Source organism: Callionymus lyra, chromosome 8 (assembly GCF_982586985.1).
Source record: "Callionymus lyra chromosome 8, fCalLyr1.hap1.1, whole genome shotgun sequence".
NCBI classification, from domain to species: domain Eukaryota; kingdom Metazoa; phylum Chordata; class Actinopteri; order Syngnathiformes; family Callionymidae; genus Callionymus; species Callionymus lyra.
Genome location: NC_141825.1, coordinates 21,441,416 through 21,460,287, shown reverse-complemented (window position 1 = coordinate 21,460,287; position 18,872 = coordinate 21,441,416). Strand labels below are relative to the sequence as shown.

General features: G+C 39.4%; 2 protein-coding genes across 3 annotated transcripts; one reads left to right on the top strand and one right to left on the bottom strand.

The window, feature by feature from the left end:
• Positions 1-585: 585 nt before the first annotated feature.
• Positions 586-6,069, top strand: epx (eosinophil peroxidase). The gene is made up of 17 exons (XM_087796603.1): positions 586-866; positions 927-993; positions 1,051-1,141; positions 1,204-1,379; positions 1,451-1,583; positions 2,713-2,842; positions 2,904-3,110; positions 3,181-3,532; positions 3,695-3,855; positions 3,920-4,178; positions 4,241-4,411; positions 4,465-4,702; positions 4,765-4,976; positions 5,047-5,208; positions 5,676-5,759; positions 5,825-5,918; positions 5,986-6,069. Exons 1-17 carry the CDS (start codon positions 753-755, stop codon positions 6,041-6,043), a joined length of 2,709 nt encoding a protein of 902 aa, XP_087652729.1. The 5' UTR covers positions 586-752; the 3' UTR covers positions 6,044-6,069.
• Positions 6,070-7,057: 988 nt separating this feature from the next.
• On the bottom strand, positions 7,058-18,687 carry rab3il1 (RAB3A interacting protein (rabin3)-like 1). Of its 2 annotated transcripts, XM_087797489.1 has the most exons (13): positions 18,670-18,687; positions 18,295-18,517; positions 14,485-14,677; positions 14,317-14,412; positions 12,820-12,897; positions 12,533-12,745; positions 12,290-12,403; positions 10,998-11,126; positions 10,815-10,927; positions 10,647-10,670; positions 8,442-8,541; positions 8,285-8,351; positions 7,058-8,223 (listed from the first exon to the last, which is right to left on the bottom strand). In XM_087797489.1, exons 2-13 carry the CDS (start codon positions 18,498-18,500, stop codon positions 8,138-8,140), a joined length of 1,419 nt encoding a protein of 472 aa, XP_087653615.1. In that variant the 5' UTR covers positions 18,501-18,517; positions 18,670-18,687; the 3' UTR covers positions 7,058-8,137. The 2 variants fall into 2 exon arrangements, with proteins under 2 accessions (XP_087653615.1, XP_087653616.1); XM_087797490.1 differs by lacking the exons at positions 12,290-12,403; positions 18,670-18,687 and having other exon boundaries at positions 18,295-18,515.
• Between the last annotated feature and the right edge of the window lie 185 nt (positions 18,688-18,872).

Sequence of the window (18,872 nt, the reverse complement as noted above, 5' to 3'; positions counted from 1 at the left end):
TTTGGGTTTTCTCAGTTAGTTCTTCACTAACTAGAATAACTAACATCAACCGTTCAATGTTACTTTGTTTTTTCGTCAAAATGGATCGACTGCCTCACCCAGGATTTGAACCCATAAAACCCACCAAAGAAACATCTTTCCAGGATTTGAACCCATAAAACCCACCAAAGAAACATCTTTCCTCGTTAAAGCTGCACTCTGAAAGAAAAAAGATATTGTTTCTGGCTCCCCCCAGTGTCAGAAGAGTGCAATAACCTGGAACCTTTGTTGGCACATATCTGCATCCGTTTGTTGCAAATTAAATTCATTAAGTATTTAATTCATTATTTAATTATTCTTTTTTAAGTCAGTTTAACATTTTATCTCCCTGATCATTAAAAAAAAAGTTAGTACTTCATAAACAGCGTCTCTGACCCACTACTTTAAAGTTTATGATCACATGACCCTCAGAGACACTACTGGTGGGTTTTCCAGAAAATGTCACACAGTGAAGAATATCATTAAATTAAGCTGGAAAGTTTTTACTACACAAGTAGTTAAGTATATAGAAATACAAGTCAAAATGTTACATATTACTGCTAAAATACTTATTTATAACCTCATGTCGAGTATCTGTCAATAGTTCTACTGGACTAGGGTTGGTCTACGAAGTTGATGTAATAGGTTATGAGGTCGAGTCCGGTGTTTGAAGTGGAGGTTCTGTCACCAGAGCGACAGATAAGAGGATTCTGCACATACCTGTCGGTGTATAAATGGCAGCATCTCAGAACAACCCACCTGGTGACGCCGGCCTCAGCAGGACGAGATGGTCAGTTGTTCCGTGTGACTTCCCAATCCTCACAGGACTGATGGACTCTGGACCGGTGGTGAGATCTTCTGCGTCTTATCCTTTGGAATTTCAGGGTTTTGAAGACGTGTGGTTTCAGGTGTCTCTGCTGGGACTTTCCCTGGTCCTGGTCTCCTTGCACGCATCCCTGAGCAGCAACTGTTCAGGTAGGATTTCAGGTCAGCGATGCTGAACTTTAGAGCTCACTGGATCTTCGCTTCCAGGGACGCTGTATCTAGGATCTGCGTTCGTGCAGGAGGCTCTACACCAGGCCATCCGGCTGACTGACGCCGCTTACGCCCGCTCTGGTGACAGGTGAGATCACTGCGCCCTCATGGTGGGTTCAAGGTCGCACTGATGGACGTGGACCCTCTCAGGGTGAAGAAGTCCGTGTCCGAGGGAGGGCTGCGGCCCAGTGATCTGCTGGCCCAGTTCAAACAAACCGGATCCAGAACCAGGACTCAGATCAGGGCGGCCGAGCTGCTGGACAACACGGTGGAGCTGATCCGGGAAATGGTCTATACCCACACCATGGCTCAGCCCGACCCGAACGGTACTTTCATTGTCAACGACAGATATCGGAGTGTGCCGGGATCATTCACGTGGACCTGTGTTTTCCTTCAGACCTGCTCAGTGACGGCGACGTGCAGGATCTGCTGCAGGTGACCGGCTGCTCCGCGGAGCTGCTGAGACCCAACTGTCCCAGCGACTGTCTGTCTGAGCGCTACAGGAGCCTGTCGGGCGACTGTAACAACAGGTGAGCGTGATCTACGCTTCATCTATGACATCATCACGTATGTCAACATATAGTAAGTAATTTTTATTTGTATAGCGCTTTTCCAGACCAGGGTCACAAAGCGCTTTTACTTTAAAGGTCAAGATAAAACTGATAACATAACAGGAGTTCCAGAAAATCAAGGAAAAGCCTGAACAAATAAAAACGTCTTAAGATGTTTCTTAAAGGAGTCAGTAGATCCATCAAGCGCAAAGAGAGAGGAAGATCGTTCCAAAGCTTAGGAGCAACAGTCTGGAAAGATTTCTCTCCTCTGGTCCTGAACCGTGTGCGAGGAACCATCAGTAGATTCTGATCCACAGACCTCAGAGCCCGAGCTGGGGTGTAAGGCTGGATCAGATCACTGATGTAAGGAGGAGCTGACGATGAATAGATCTGAACCAGAATTTTAAAGTTGATCCTGAAAGAAACTGTAAGCCAGTGAAGAGTTTTAAGGATCAGAGAAATGTGAGTTCTTCTAGTGGAGCTGGTCATAGATTAATCAACATAATGGAGTCATACTTGTAACTGTTCTCTGCTTGGCAGAGATATGTGTCGTTTCGGTGCTTTTCTAGTATTGTGTTTCAAATGTTACAAACTTTCTCATTTAATGTAACCATAATATCTCTTTTTTTTTTTACATATATTTATATCTTTAAGCTTTCGAACTGCAGATACGTAAGGTAAGGTAAGGTAAAACTTTATTGATCGAAATTGTTTTTTACCAATAGCCAGCAATTTTTCATAAACAATAAAAAATAATACATAAAAAATAAAATAAGAAGAACATAAAGAGGAAGAACAAGATAACACAATCTAAGTCTAAAGATAAAGACAAAAAACATAGGAGAAAACAACAAAGACAAAGGATACAAAGACTAACATAGAACAGAACATCCAGATACTCTCACTCCACTCCTGCCCACAAACTCAGAATTGTACACATGCACTTGTAAATACATTTTTATCTTTAAATGAGATCAGATCTTTCAGTTTTCATTCCTCGCCCTCACCCTTGATTGTTTGTCAGGCAGCCTTCCTAATATTCCTAATAGTCCCAGTTAAGGGTGAAGTCAGGAATCTTCGCTCACGGCCTGCAATGTCACCTCCACAGAAAACATCCACGATGGGGCGCCGCAAACGTACCATATTCACGCTGGTTGCCTCCAGAGTATGAGGATGTCTGGGGGATGCCAAAAGGCTGGGACCCCACTTACACCTACCACAACTTCAGCCTTCCTCCGGTAAGAACGGTCGTGACATCATCACGGTTGACGGCAGGTTCACCGGCTTCGTGACCCGCAGGTGCGACTGGTGTCTCAAGAGGTGCTGTTCACCCACAACGATCACATCGCTCTGGACTCCTCCTTGTCGCACCTGCTGGTGGAGTGGGGCCAGTGGATCGACCACGACTTGGTGTTGACCCCTCAAAGCCCAAGCACGTCCGCCTTCAGGACCGGAGCGGATTGCACTCGTACCTGCAGCCGGGACACACCTTGCTTCCCGATCCAGGTGTGATCACACGACCAGCTCTCTCGACGAAATATGAAGTTGTTAGTAACGCGTAATTATACAAATGCAGATCCCACATTCAGACCCTCGCAGGGACCTCCAGAGTTGCATGCCGTTCTTCCGCTCGGCCCCCGGCTGCGTGGACGGTCTCCTGCCACGTCACCACCGGGAACAGCTCAACGCCATCACTTCGTTCGTGGACGCCAGCATGGTGTACGGCAGCTCCGTCGGTCAGGCCTCCGAGCTCCGGAACCACTCGTCACCGGAGGGCTCGATGGTTCTCAACTTGCAGCACACGGATCATGGACTGGCTTACATGCCCTACATGCCTCGACAGCAGACCCACTTTGACCCATGCGGACCTCGAAACTCCACCCACAGATCATCACTTCAGGACAACAGCACATCATGTTTCAAGGCTGGTGAGTAAAGAGAGAGTTTGCTGTTCCCTGCTGACCATTGTTCAAGGTTTACAGGCATAAATCATTTTTTATATTTAAAAGATTAAATAGTCCTTTCACAAAATGGCAATTTTGTAGTTGGATCCTTGAATGTGCGCTGTGGCTCAGAGTCATTGTTGACAGGAGATTCAAGAGCGAACGAGCACCTAGGGATGATTGCTCTGCACACACTATTCCTGAGAGAGCACAACAGGCTGGTCAAAGACCTGCAGCATCTGAACCCTCACTGGAGTCCGGACACCCTCTATCAGGAAGCTCGAAAGATCTTAGGAGCCGTTCACCAGGTGGGGTTAAGCTCGTTCCTCTGTGCGACACCTCAAATCTTACCTGATTCATGGCTCTCTCTAGATCCTCACCTGGGATCACTACCTGCCCCACGTCCTCGGACAGAGTGCCCTCACTAGTCTGATGCCTCCGTACAGAGGCTACGACGACTCTGTGGATCCCAGCATCGCTAATGTTTTTGCTACTGCAGCATTTCGCTTTGCACACGTTACCATCCAGCCAACGGTGTCCCGCCTCGGGCCAGGATACGCCGCTGATCCCAAACACCCGTCGCTTCCTCTGCATCACTCTCTGTTCGCCTCCTGGAGAGTTGTTCAAGAAGGTAAACGATAGTCTTGGGTTGTCTAGTGTGAGGTGACATGTTGGTCCTCTCCCGGTCTTCAGGTGGTATTGACCCGGTGCTGCGTGGTCTGTTGCTCTCACCAGCGAAGCTTCAGACTCCAGGTCGGATGATGGTCGAGGAGCTGACAGAGAGGTTGTTTCAGGCACAGGGTGGGATGCCTTTGGACCTCGGGGCTCTGAACCTTCAGCGGGGGCGTGACCACGGTTTACCAGGTACGTTGTAAATGTTTCCTCACACGTGCTGCACATCATCATCTCCCTTCTAGGTTATGGTTCATGGCGAAGACTTTGCGGTCTGTCTGCCCCCAACACGACATCCCAGCTGGCTAACATCCTCGGGAACCAAACCCTTGCCCAGAAATTCCAGAAGCTTTACGGGACACCTCACAACATTGATGTGTGGGTCGGCGCCATCTCCGAGGCGGCTCTACCAGGAGGCCGGGTCGGGCCTCTGCTCGCGTGTCTGCTGGCCAGACAGTTCCGAGCCTTGAGAGACGGCGACAGGTAGACGGTTCACATGGTTCCTGCTCCAGTCCAAACAAACATTGGGATCTTTGCATTGGCAGGTTCTGGTGGGAGAAGGAGGGCGTCTTCACCTGGGCTCAGAGAGAAAGTCTCCGCTCAGTATCTTTGTCCCGCATCATTTGTGACAACAGCCATATTGCACGTGTTCCTGTCGACCCTTTTTCACGCACAGAGAACCCAGAAGCCATGTTGTCCTGCTCCAGCCATCTCATCCCGCATCTTGAACTCGCAGCATGGAAAGAACCAGACTCAGGTGGGGAAGAAAGTCAGGTGCTCCGATGAGAGCGGTGAACTTTTTCATCACTTGTACTCTACAACCGCAGATCCATACTGTGGTCCAATCCCCATGATTCCTTCTGGATATTTTCTACTGTGCAACTCCAAGATCATCTATCAGTGTCAGTCTGGATTCAAGCTGCAGGGTTCATCCAGCGTCAGCTGTGACGTCTCCAGTAGGCAGTGGACTGCCCCTCCAACGTGCCAAGGTACAGTCTCTGGGGTATGGGAGAGGGAAAATCCAAAATGTGAAACCAGTTCTGTGAAGTTTTAAGGAATCAGTCATCTCTTCAAACCACATCCTCATATGTGTCACGGTTGCACAAGCCAAGCTTTACCAAAGAATAAACAGTCAGCAGAACAAAGCCCATGTGGTCAGCACATTCGTGTTTCTGTACGTTTTAGAAAATATGAGAAACTGATCATCATAACAGCTGGTGGAGGTCAATGACCATTGTGCTTCTAGACCACCAACACGGTTTAAAGGTTGAATCATATCAGATTTATCTCAATAATCCTCAGTTCAAACAACACTGTATAAGAGCAAAGAAAAACAAGTCCCAGCTTAAAGTTAAAAAACTTCTTTTTAACAGGCAGATACCTCAAGAAGAATCAGACACCAGGGGTGTTGGTCACCTGGTGTTTGGTTATTTGCTGAAGTGACTTTTCTTTTCAGATGTGAATGAATGTGAAGACCAGGTTCCTCCGTGTCCGCAAGACCAGGAGTGTATCAACCTGCCAGGTTCCTTCACATGCACTGGTTGGTTTTTATTCACATTCCATCAGACTTTCAATCCAGAATCAATCCTCTTTGTTCCGATCCAGAGTCGTCCTCATCGCCCGTGTCTTTGATCGTCGCTGTGATCTGTGTGATCGGTGGAGCCGCTGCACTGCTGATGCTCATGCTGTGCTATCGAAGGTACAAAACGTCGTCTCACGTCTCTTTTCTCTGGTGATCTCACACTCCTACGATGCATTTGTTGCAGGCATTTCCCCAAAAAAGGAGAGCTGGTGCAGAGGGACTGTTGCCAGAGGAAAACTTAAGAGTTCAGACGAAATCCACTATTTTGTAATAAAAACTATACACTCAGTAATGTCGTGATGTTATTTAAAAGCTCAACTTCAGCTTTTACAGGTGGCGTAAATATTTTCAAGCAACGCACTCTTTATTTTGTCCCTCCATTCTACTGTCCTATGGTTTCTTTTTTCATTCATCTTGACTACACTTACAATAAAATATTATTTTAAGACATCGCCATAGAAACAGCTTATTTCAAGGGTAAATGAGTAAATCAATTTTATTTTTCATTCTTTATTTACATTTTTTTCTGCAGTTTGAAATAATTTAACTATTACTTCATTTTCCACATGTTTAATTACATTATTTTTCTTTGCTCGTAAACCTTTTTTAATCCTCCATGTCAAGAGTCCCAACAAAATGTATTATTTTATTTTTATTTTTATTTTATTATTTTTGTCTAAATTATCCCAAATATTTACTTGTTGATCCTAAATAACTTGACTCTAGAGATACTTCAATTAAGTAGTTATTTAAATCATATCAGCATTTTAAAAATATATATTTATCAAAAACAAATGGAAAAATCTTGATACAAAAGCCAAAACATATTTTCTGTTGCACCTTAAAAACCAATGGAAGTTTTCTGTGAGTAAAATTAAGATTTAGAAGTCGATAAAGACATTGTATTTAATATGCAACCTGTACTGTGACTCACAGCTCACTCACTAAACTTCCAGCTAACACAAGTCATGAAGCTTTTTTCTTACGTGGCCATAAACGCAACAACAAGCTCACAACGTTACCCTAACACCGGGAAAAACCAAAAAGCTTTCAGGAATGCTCCACAAACAGATTTCCGAGCGCAAAGCCTCTCTGAGCAGGACGCTCGCTCCTTCCTCCGTGTGGGTGTGTGTCAGGAGTGTTCAAGAAATGGGTCTTTGTGTCACTAACCTTGTTGTTCCGCCACTGAATGTAATCTCAGTGAGTCATCACTAACCTGTTTATCTGCTGCTGTAAATCAGGACGCAGGACAAAGGTGACGTTTGCAGGCCTGGACTTTTTATTGGAGCGTTGAGAATGAAGCGAGGATTTGAGATTCTGGCTATGAAGCGTATATTGCACTTGTTGACATTATTCTTCATGATCACCTTCAAAATACATTTCATTGTTAATATACAACTTTACAGGGAGGAGTTTACAGAGTTCTGTAGCGTACACTTCTGAAGCAAAAGGTTAAACCATGGAACTAAATCAGTGCCATCAGAATATTCACTTTAACATTGTTGAACTTATTAAATCACTTAAGCACTTAATATTTATTTTTTAATAATTTAATTGAACCATTTCTATATAAAATGTTTTATTTAATAATTAAATTTAAAAAAAAAAGGTTGAAAGGCTTTTAATTTGAACTTAACAAAATGAACCTGATATTTTTCTAACACATAGATTATATTCTAATTCCTATAATAAAAAATGAAATCTACTTAATATTCATACATTTTCTTCTTTAAGTTCAATATTGTATGGTGGTGTTATTATACACTTTACCTTATACTTTTTATATTGACTATAAAAGGCTATGAATTAAGAAATTGTCATTTTAAATTATTGGAAAAATATACAACTATGTGTTAAAAAAATGAATGAATGTTTTTTTTTTAATATATATATATATACACATTATCAAAAAAAAATTAAATTCAACCTTTCAAAATGAACGTTATTGAATTCAATTGTTCAAAATAATAATAATAATTCAATGCCTAAAAGTTGAAACATTTGAAATGTTAAATTCAACTCAATGTTCTGATGACACCGATTTTCTTCCACTGCCAACATTCATGTCATCTTGATCGAAGCTCCTGAAGGAACGATCGTGAAAGCTTATGACACAAACCGTGTGTTGTGATGTACCTTAAACATTACTAAAGATCAGACCAGATCATCTGAAATGTAGCAAAAGTCTTTCATAGTTCATATTTGGTTCAAGCATCAAGTGTAATTTTGGCTTGTTTGACACGTTTGGTTTCATTTTTACTGCGTTACTTTAGTGGCGTCTTCAACCTTAGATACATGGAGTCGTTACCACAGTTGAACCTGGACCGGAGCGCCATCTATCCCTGGTCGGTGAGGTAGAACCCTAGCTTGGCCACGGTCATCTCCCGGCGCAGACGCATCACCTCCCAGAACATCTGCTCAGCTGCAAGAGAGCGGAACGTTTGAGTTCCAGTCGGCCGTTATCGTGGATCATCGAGGCTCACCGTCGTGTCTCACCAGCCCCTGCTGGATGTAGCGCATGTACGTGAAGAAGTTACAGGCCGCGGTGATCTGGACGCGTGAGACAAGTGATCAGACGGTTGAACAAAGATAAGAGTGTGTGTGTGTGTGTGTGTGTGTGTGTGTGTGTGTGGCAGGTACTCGTGCTCGACTGGAGGGGGAGATGTAGTAGTAGTTCCCCTTGTCTCCCAGCTTGATACGATGTCGGCAGAGTCGAGACATCCCGCTTAACGCACATTTTCTAAAAGAAAGAAAAAAATCTGAAGTGAAAAAACACTTTTCTTAAAAACATAGTGTTCAGCTGCATTCCATTTGTACAGAAATAATTCCTTGAAAGTAGGAGAATATAAGTAAAGAACTTCAACCATGTGTAAATAAACTGCAGTGTTGTCACTTAGGGTCATTAAAGAAAATATATTTAAACTAAACACAGATGTAAAGAATTGTTTTACCCATCAATTTATGAATTTAAATAAGTTAGTTTAATTAAAATTGGAGATAGGGTTAAAAACTTTTAATACTTGCATTATGTCAGGGTCAAGGTGACCCAAAGGACCGAAAACAAATGAGTTTGTTGTATCCCTTGTGTTATTTCAGGGTCAAGGTGACCCCGAAAGACCTCGAGATAACACAGGGGTTAATGATCCCACTGAATTTTTTTTTTTTATATAGGAACAAAAATAGTATCAACAATAAACATTTTGGGATCATTTACAATACAAAAAACTAACTTGACAAGAGTAATGTTGTGGGGATAAAAAGGTTAACGAGGCAGGAGAATAAAGTGAATTAAACCTGTAAATACTGAACTATTAATGGTTCAATTCTTTTGTTACTGAATCAAATTTCAGACAGACCGCAAAGTCTTTGCCATGAACCATAACCTAGAAAAAAAAAAAAGTTGATATATACATGTTATATCTGAAAAGTTGCACAAAGAAACTCGAACATCCATCGAGAACAATGAGGTGTTATTTAGAATATTAAGGAAAAAAAGAAAAAAGGTACTCAAATATGAATACTTGTTTGAAATAATATCATGAGTAACTGCCTTTTAATGTCAGTTGTTTGAGGATCATATTGTCCCGAGTGATTTAGGAGTACATTTGTTTCAGTGTTTTGAAAAATAAGAACTGTCGAGGGTCGATTTCATGAAAGAAATGGACCAACACACGCAGAATGACGGCCAGGAAAAGAAAGAAAGGATGCAGAAGGATTTCTTTGCACTCGTCAATAATAAGAAAAATATATTTGACAGCGGCTTGCAATACCATTTTAGAATTGAAGGCATACATTAAATCAAGAAACATCTTAAGATGTTTTTATTCGTTCAGGCTTTTCCTTGATTTTCAGGAACTCCTGTGTTTTTCTCAGTTTTATCTTGACCTTTAAAGTATATACTTTATTGAATATTGTTTTGATTGTTTAAGCGCTTTGTGACCCTGGTCTGGAAAAGCGCTATATAAAACATATATACAAATGACTTGTATATATATCCCAACATGTTGGGATACATCAAACACATTTGTTTTCGGTCCTTTGGGTCACCTTGACCCTGACATAATGCAAGGATTAAAACGTTTTAACCCAATCTCCAATTTTCATTTAAACTAATTTATTTAAATTTAAAATATATATACAAATGACTTACTTACTTAAAAATCTAAATGAAATTATCACATTTTTTTAAGAATATTCTGCTCTACATGAGTGAACAGTGACATCATCAGCAGACGACGTAATATGGCTCATCAAGATATGGAAGTAAAAACCCTTATGTTCAAAATAATAGCTTCAGATGTGAAAAATAGCAAAGATTATAATAATTGCTCATACATTGTTAACACTGCACATTATATTCTACATTTTAAAAGATGAAGTAAAATCCTTTTTTAATGTTTTTTTCTTTACAAATTGATGTATTTATTGTATCAACTAAAACAGTATTTAGTATTTATCTGTGGATATCTGGATTTTGTGCTTTATTCACTTGTATCAAACACTATATTTGTGAATATAAATATATAAATATTGGATTTTCTCATTACATCACAGATTTTGATAAGAAATTATCTTGTAAATGATCAAAAGATTGGTTAATTTAATGAATTACTGTAGTATAAATGAGAACTGGTTCGACAACTCGTGCACATCGAGCAGTGAAGATCTGACGAGTTGATGATAGAAGGAGATGAAAGAAAAACAACAAAACGTTTCAAACATGGACTGGGTCGCATGAGAACCGAGCAGTCGAGGACGTGCAGCTGCAGTTAGTGGCTGGACAACACATCTGCACAGTTCATGCAACATTCACGAGTATTAGTGAAGACACCCATCAGAACTTACGTCTCCACCGCTGCCCTACAGCCACTGGAAAAACAAGACCAGCAGTGAGAATGCGACCCTTTAGATCACTGGTTCGACGGCGAGAGCCAATCAGCAGCGAGAAAACCCCGATGGAAGTGAATCAACTCGTCGTGAAGCAGAAACGATCGTGTCTAGAGGAGGACTCACTTGGGACCTCCACACTCCACAGCCGAGGCCTTCACCATGGGCAGGGCGGACAAGGCCACCGGCTCGATGGTCAGGGAGTTGTTCTCCACGGCGCTCTGCACCAGGTGGGACAGCTGAGGACAGAAGATGGATTTCTAGCACGACATCTCTCACTGGTTTCATGTTGGACGTTGAGATTCTGACCTCGGAGCGAGTGAAGGTCAGGCAGGGTCCGATATCTTCTCTGTAGATCCGACTTATGAAGGCGGAGGAGCGATCCGGACCCGGACGCTCCTTCCACGTTAGGAACTCGGCGTATAGTACCGAGTCCATCTGCAGAGTTTGTTAAAATGTGTTTTCCTTCATGTCTGGTGCAACTTACAGCAAATGTTTACAGAACAATATCGATGAAATTATAAAAACCCAAATAGCATAAAAAAACTTTTTATTTTTGGATAATTTAAACATAAAAAAAAAATCTACTAATTGTAGAAAACAAATTGTAACAATTCAAATGTTTTTGTTTTTTTATTAATAATTCATAGATTTGTAATGTAAAGACATATATATTTCCATCATTTAATTTAATTATTCAAATATTTTGAAAATTAATGCATTTTTTCCACTAATTGCATTTGATTCTAACTCCAAGTAATTTCATATTTCTTTTAATTCGTACTCATTAAAATTCAATATGAAATGTTGGTATAATAGTTCCACCAGACCATTCCAAAAAAAACAAAAGAACAATGAGCTAATTGATCATGTGATTCCATGTCGTCATGTGATCGTCTGCACGATTGGGTGAAAGATTGATCTAGTAGCTCGGTACTCTTTAGTTATCGTCCGGTGGTTCTATTGTACCCACATTTTTATATTGACTTTAAAGGGATACAAATTTAACAATGTTAAATTCAATGTACTTATTATTTCATTCAATTAATCAATACAAACAAATTCAACCTTTCAAAATACAAATTATTGCATTAATTCTTTTTTTTATGCATTGCTTAAAAAACAGATGAATTAATATATAGAATAGTTTCAACATTTCAAATATTAAATTCAACAATCTACAACCTTTAGACTACTTTAAATAAATGTGATATTTTTGCCTTTGTTTCGCTCAAGTTAATTGCATCGATGGACATAAATAAAGTCTGAAAAAGTGATATATTATTGATAGTTAGATAGAAAGATAAAACTTTATTGATCCCACAGATTTAGAATAAATGATTAAGTTAAGATGCCATCGTAATGCTGACAAAATCTTGTCGATTAAATCTTAATTTAAATGGTTTTGTCTTCAATTAAATTTAAAAAAAGATCATGTTTCAACAGTTAACTGTTAACTTAAAGGCTTGGTTATACAAGACAAATAAATACGGTTTATGAGAATGAAGTTTGACTCCAAATAAAAGGCGTTTGCAAAGCAGAAATGAGAAAGAAAACAAAAGATAAGTCTTTATTAGAGATGCCGGGCAGAGAGCAGTTACCTGTCTGTGGTCAGTGACCTCGCCCGGCTCGAGCCAACCAGGGTCATCACTGATCCTGAGAGACTGGCCCGGAATCAAGCAGAGAATGAGAGACAGAAGAGCAGGAACAGCAGGCTGAGAGACGACAGACACCAGAGGGGAGAGTGAGGGAGATGTTAAAAGATCTGAAAGAGAACAAACAGGATCAGGAGGAAGGAGAGAAAGAAAAGAGGAGGAGCGGGGCGTCAGAAAGAAAGAGATCACCTCTCGGTCTTCTTTGGGAGCCGACCCCGAGGCGGGCTCTTGCCTTCCAGGCGACGGTGCGAAGCCGCCGCTGTTGTTACGGACGTGCTTCTTGTGCGAGCCTTTGGTGCCTGGAGCCAGAAGCTGCGGGTGCAGCTGCCGGTTCGGAGAGGAGGGCGTGGAGGTCAGCACCAGGGTTTTGAGGGCCGTCACTTCAGCCTGCAGGACGTCGATCTGAGGGAGATTTGAACAAAGTAGTTGAGTATCAGTATCATCAAGTGTCGATGAGAGAGAAATCCATCACAAACCTTCCCCTGAGCCTCCCTTAGCTGCTTCTCTGCTGCTGCCTGCTTGACGTTGGCTTCATTAACCATCTTGTGAGCTTCCTGAGAAGAGGACAAGGAGATTTGAGAGTTTTGCATGTTATTACCTTTTATTAATTAAAGCAACAACACGTAACATTTTGACATTATTGTGAATTATTTTGAATTCCCCACAAATTATTGTTTTAATTTTCAAATAGTACACCTTTCTTGTCCAAACTATTTTGTATCACGGACCAGTTTAAAATCTGTTTCATGTTTAAACTTCAGTAACTTTTAGAAACTTTGGGCCAATATCTGAACAAGATTTTGATTTAGAAAATGAAACAGACATTTTTATTTCTAAAGAGTTTGTGTTTTACTCATTTTCACAAGTGTACAGGTTTATTTTTTGAGTAAAGATGACCTGAACTAGCGTAATGACCAGTCAAGAGTCACAGGCTCATGTTACTTAAGAGAAAATCTGGCATCCTTTCAAAATAAAAGCCCTTCCAGACAGAAATAATCAACGTAAAAGTATTTTTCTTTCTGTAACAAATGCCTCACAAATACCACTATTCTTCCACACCCCTCTTCACTCAAGGCCAGAGGGACAAATGTGGCCCGTCAAGTTATTTTATGTGGTCTCCAGATAAAAGTAGATGAATGTTCATGTCGACATAATGACCTCACATACGACGGTGAAGATAAGGAACAAGGTGATGGATTTCAACAATCGTACAGAGACTTCTAAGAAGAGTTTCTATTTTAAGGAGGACAAACACAAGGAAAACCAAGATAGATTGAGCCTCTAAGAATAAAAAGACAATATCACATTCTTTCTTTATAATTGGGTAAATATACATGTTGTTTGGTCCTTGTGTAATTGAGTTCGCAGCCAAAGCTCTACACTCTATAATTTGGCAACAGCAAAACAGAGAATTTAAGACATTGCAGTTACACTACTTCGACATGAGGGGAGCCAGAAACACTAATCTAAATCCTACAGATCAGGCTTTTAATAAAACATTTTAAACGTCATTTTAAATTACAATATATTCACATTTAATTAACCATTATTTATAACTATCATAGAACAACAACGGTTGAGTCAGATGATGATGAAAGCAGCAGACATTGAGTACCTGAAGAAACCAGACGGAAAACTTGCTCAGCAGAAACTCAAAAATATCATTACAATGGGCAGCTTTAAACAGATAGCTCATGGCTCATGTAGAGACACAACAGTGTAATTAGTTAGAAGCTAGCTAAGTTAGTTAGCAGAAGTTAGAAGAGCAAGGGTTGCATCAGGGGGAGAGAGAAGAGAGTTGCATCACAGTCGAACAGCTTAAAGTCTGGAAAAAGAGAAGCTGAAATTGAATTTACTTGAGTAACAGACAAGGGTCAACTTAAGAAGAAAACTCAGTTTGAGTCTTATATTCAGTTAAAGTACAAACTTAAAATTCAATTTAAAGCCAAAAAACACAGAACAAAGTGAGTGACCTCAAAAAGACTGGCGGTCAGCTCCTCCAGTTCCTGCTCCAGCTGATTCCTGACCTGCGACAGACGCTCGCACTCTTTGTCTTTAAGTTTAAGTTCCTTTAAAAAAAACACATAAAAGAGGATTAACAACACCACGTTTGTTAAACTGAGCCACACTGTTGACGATACCCGCTGTGCAGCATCCAGCTGCTCTCTGAGGATCTCGGAGCCTTTTTCTCGAATTTCTTTTTCTCGGACTTCCAGCGAGGATCTGCGGAGGCGACTCTGTCGACAGAGTTTGCCATTTTCCTGCCCCGGGATGGGCGTGGCGGGGTCTTCGCCCTCCAGACTGGACTCCAGGTCTGAATCCAGGTCGACCAACCTTCACGTGATCAAAAGATATCGTCAGCATCGACAGTACCATCACACGCTGAACAAGAGGTTGGATCAGACTAAAGCAGATGGTGGTCATTGTGCAGCACAAGTTTGGGGTCATTTTTCAAAATTAAAACTATTTATTTTTTACAGATTCAACAAAAATGGAACAAGAACAAGTGATGCAAAATCAGAAAGTCATTTTCTCTTCGTAAAAAAAAAAGATTATTAATAAATCAGCCCATACTTAATCAATAATAAATAATTACATGTTTTTGCCTCCTAAAAAAGATTCTAAAGAAGCAGTAGCCAAGTATTTCTGCTATTTATTTTTTATAGATTTTCATATTTTCCTGTGAAGATTCAAGAAAAAGCGTATAATTCGCCCTTTGTACTGCATTTTAACTTTAACAAGTGCATTTGTAGATAAGAAAATACGTTTTATAAGCCTTACATCTGCACTTTATTTACCTATCAAAGTTGATCATTTAACGAAATAAGTGGATTTTATTATTACTGAAAATAATCCCAATTTTTAATCGACTCAAGTGCGAGTAGAAAATAAGAAAATACAATTCTTGGTACAAAACTATCACTTTTATTCAGGGGTTCCAAACCTTTTTTATCAGATAAAAACAGTGAAAATAAATTATACAGAGTTTGTGTTTCAAACATTTTCAGTAGTTTTAAGGTGTATTATTAAAGGAAACTTGACAGAAACGATCGTCTCGAAGTGTCAAGAGTCACAGTCTAATGTTCATTATTCTTTTTGAACAAAACACATTAAGAAAGTAATCATCGACAGAACAGAAATAATATACATTATTTTTTATTTCTGTGCGGCAATTGGGAGCTGCATTTAACTGTGAAATATATTTAAAATGTATTCTAATTTTAAATGATTGATTCATATTTTTGGACTCACAATATGCTCAAAAACACATTGTATAATGTTCTTAAAATACTATTTTATTTGACTTAAGAACATATTTTCCATTAGTCATTAAAAAAATCCTTCAAAAAGAAAATACATTCAAACTATGAAGTGATTCCACAGTAGAAGCAGTAAAATGAGAGGTTGTTAAAATGGAAAGTCATGACAGATCCCAGAGGAACTGAAGACCACGTTTACATTTCAAACCAGGACAATATTGTTCCTCAAAATAAAATGTTTAGTTAAAGTTCTTTAGCTAACTAGCTGAGAAAAGACTAGCTTGACCATACAAACATGTTTTCCTCTGGTTATTCGTGTTTACTCACCTTGCAACCGAAGATAGAACCTCCAAGAGGGAAATACGAGCCAGACTTTATTATCTTTTTAACTTCCAGCACTTATTAACCAAGAATAATGCGATAAAGCTAAAGTTAGCTGCACCAGACTAATGTTTTAAATCATCGAAGGAATGCGGACGCTGACGTCACCAACCACCGAACCACGAGGATCCAAAGCAACATTTACAACAAATAAACATGTATTTATAAAATACATATATATGTGGCGAGAGTCGACTTTTATAAGAGAACTCCTGCTGCCGAGTGAGCGACTGAGATTGTTGCTGTTTTTGCAGTTTCTGTCTGGTCACATGACGAGCATCCACGAGTCCACGCCCTACACTGAGCGACAGCTGCTGGAGTTATTGCGTTTTTATTTGACAGAAAAAAAGTTGAATGAAAAATAAATAGCTTACATTTAAAACAAAAATACGCCTTTAATCAACAACAAAAAAATAATTTAATCAAAGCAAATTTGCTTCAATTAAAAAATTAAAAAACATGTTCACCAGAAAATGCTTAAAACAAAATATATTTGTATTTTAAAAAGGTTTTGAACCCTTAAAAACATTTTTTTAACTCTTTGAATCAGACCAAACGTATGGCCCTTTACCTGTAATTATTGGGCCCTTTGCTTCCAACGTGTATCTTTGTGTTCTTGTGTTTTGAAAGTCTGTATAGTTTTGTTAATAATTTCCAGTTCATAGCATTAAAGGGCAACCAAAGTAAAAAAAACAACTTTCCTGTGGTACACATATGTTTCAAATGTTGAAGTCTTCCTCTCCAGGATGCAGTAAGTCGACGTGACCGTGTTTTGAACTTATTACTTTAAAAAGAATTTAATCAAAGCAAATTTGAATTTAAAAAAAAACATGTTCACCAGAAAATGCTTAAAACAAAAATATTTTTGTATTTTAAAAAGGTTTTAAACCCTTTAAAACCTTTTTTTTTAAAACTGTTTGAATCGGACCAAGCGTGGCCCGGGGGAACATATGGCCCTTTACCTGTAATTATTGGGCCCTTTGCTTCCAACGTGTATCTTTGTGTTCTTGTGTTTTGAAAGTCTGTATAGTTTTGTTAATACTTTCCAATTCATAGCATTAAAGGGCAACCAAAGTAAAAAAAACAACTTTCCTGTCGTACACATATGTTTCAAATGTTGAAGTCTTCCTCTCCAGGATGCAGTTAGTCGACGTGACCATGTTTTGAACTTATTACTTTATAAAGTTCTCCCCCGTCTGAAATCTCAGCGAACAAGAGGTTACGAGGTACTTTATGTTTACAATATTAAGTCTTAATTGACTGTTACCTGGTTACAGGCTTCACTCCTCCTCGAAACAGCTGTAATCACGCACCACTTTGTTTATACAACGAGTCCCTTTCAGTGTTATTGGTCTGTGGGGGAAAACGTGAGTACCCAGAGTAAACCCACGCAAACACACTCCACACAGAAAGGCCTCAGGACGCCTCAAGTCGGAAGCAAACCCTCAACTTTCTTGCTTCTACTCACCACCATGTGTCCTCATGATATTGAGTATTTATGTTGAGTAGTTTTATTTATACTTCTTACTAAGTATAAAGTGCCAACTTATTTACTTTTCTTTTCTTTATCATTTTCACTTATCTAAAACTCATGCTTGAGAAATGTCTCAATCAATTATTAAATATTAATTAAAAGTTTTTTTTAATTATTTTTCCATGTTTTATGTATTTGGAATTTCCTGCACATTTAAACTGTCAAAAAAGAGTTGGTTTATTTAATTAATTCAATTACATAAATGTAAACAGTTTTTTGTTTTATATTCTTACATTTATTACCAAAAAAAACCCAATATGCGATTATTTTAAATTCAATAACTGAAAAATAAATCTACCCTTTCAATATTCAAATCTTTGAAATCAATTATTTCATAAAAACATTAAACATAACATAAAAAAAATGTTCATTTAAATTATTAAATAAAAACAAATGCAAACTTTAAATATACACATTATTTAATTCAATTATTTAAAATAATTAAAATAACAAGTCAGTGCTTTAAAATAAAAACATTTAATTAAAAAAAAATGCTTTAACATTCTGATGACACTGATATACTTCTATAGTTTAGCTTTATTGTGAGAAATTAAAATAAGATTTTTATTTCACCATCTTGATCACATTCATCAACCTTAAGGCCCGGGGGCCAAAAGGGACCTGCCATGTTATTGTATGTGGTCGTACGGATGTCGATAAATATTCAAACTAGTGTTTTAGGGTAAAATTGAACACTAATATACATATGGAACATAATGGCAAATGGGATTTTGCAATACGATATAAAAAAAACAATGTTGATTTTCTATCCTCACCGTCCTACTCTGCAGCCTCCCTCCTCCACGTCGGAAGCACATCTCGCTGATCCAACAACTCCTGCTGGTCCAAAGAAAGCAGCAGAAGCGTACACCTCTATTCCCGGTCGGCCTGTTCTGAGGATCTCATACGATGGAGCGGACAAGGTCACTCGTGGTGGAGAGTGAGAAATGTTGACGGAGTGAATTCCTTCAAAAGCGTCCATATTAACTCAGGCAGAGTCTGAAAATAAAGTAGCAATCGGTTCAAAGTTCTGAACTCGGTCAGGCGTTGAAGGCATTTCTTCATCTTTTCTGAGCGTACAGGAATGCCGTAGAGATAACTAGTTCAAATAAACCTTCAGCTGAACTGTGGAAGTAGATGGAACCACTCACCCAGTTAAAAAGCAGCAGCACTCATCGCTCGCACGGCTCAATTCTGGCTTTTAAAGATTTGTTTGGTGAGGTTTTAGCAAGCTGACCTCTGTTCCAACTTCACCCCACTGCTTCAAGGGTTAATAACTAACACCTTCTCTGTAGTAGTTCAGAGCTTCACATTTCTACCGTCAGGGGGCGCAGCATGCAAACTTCTGACCATT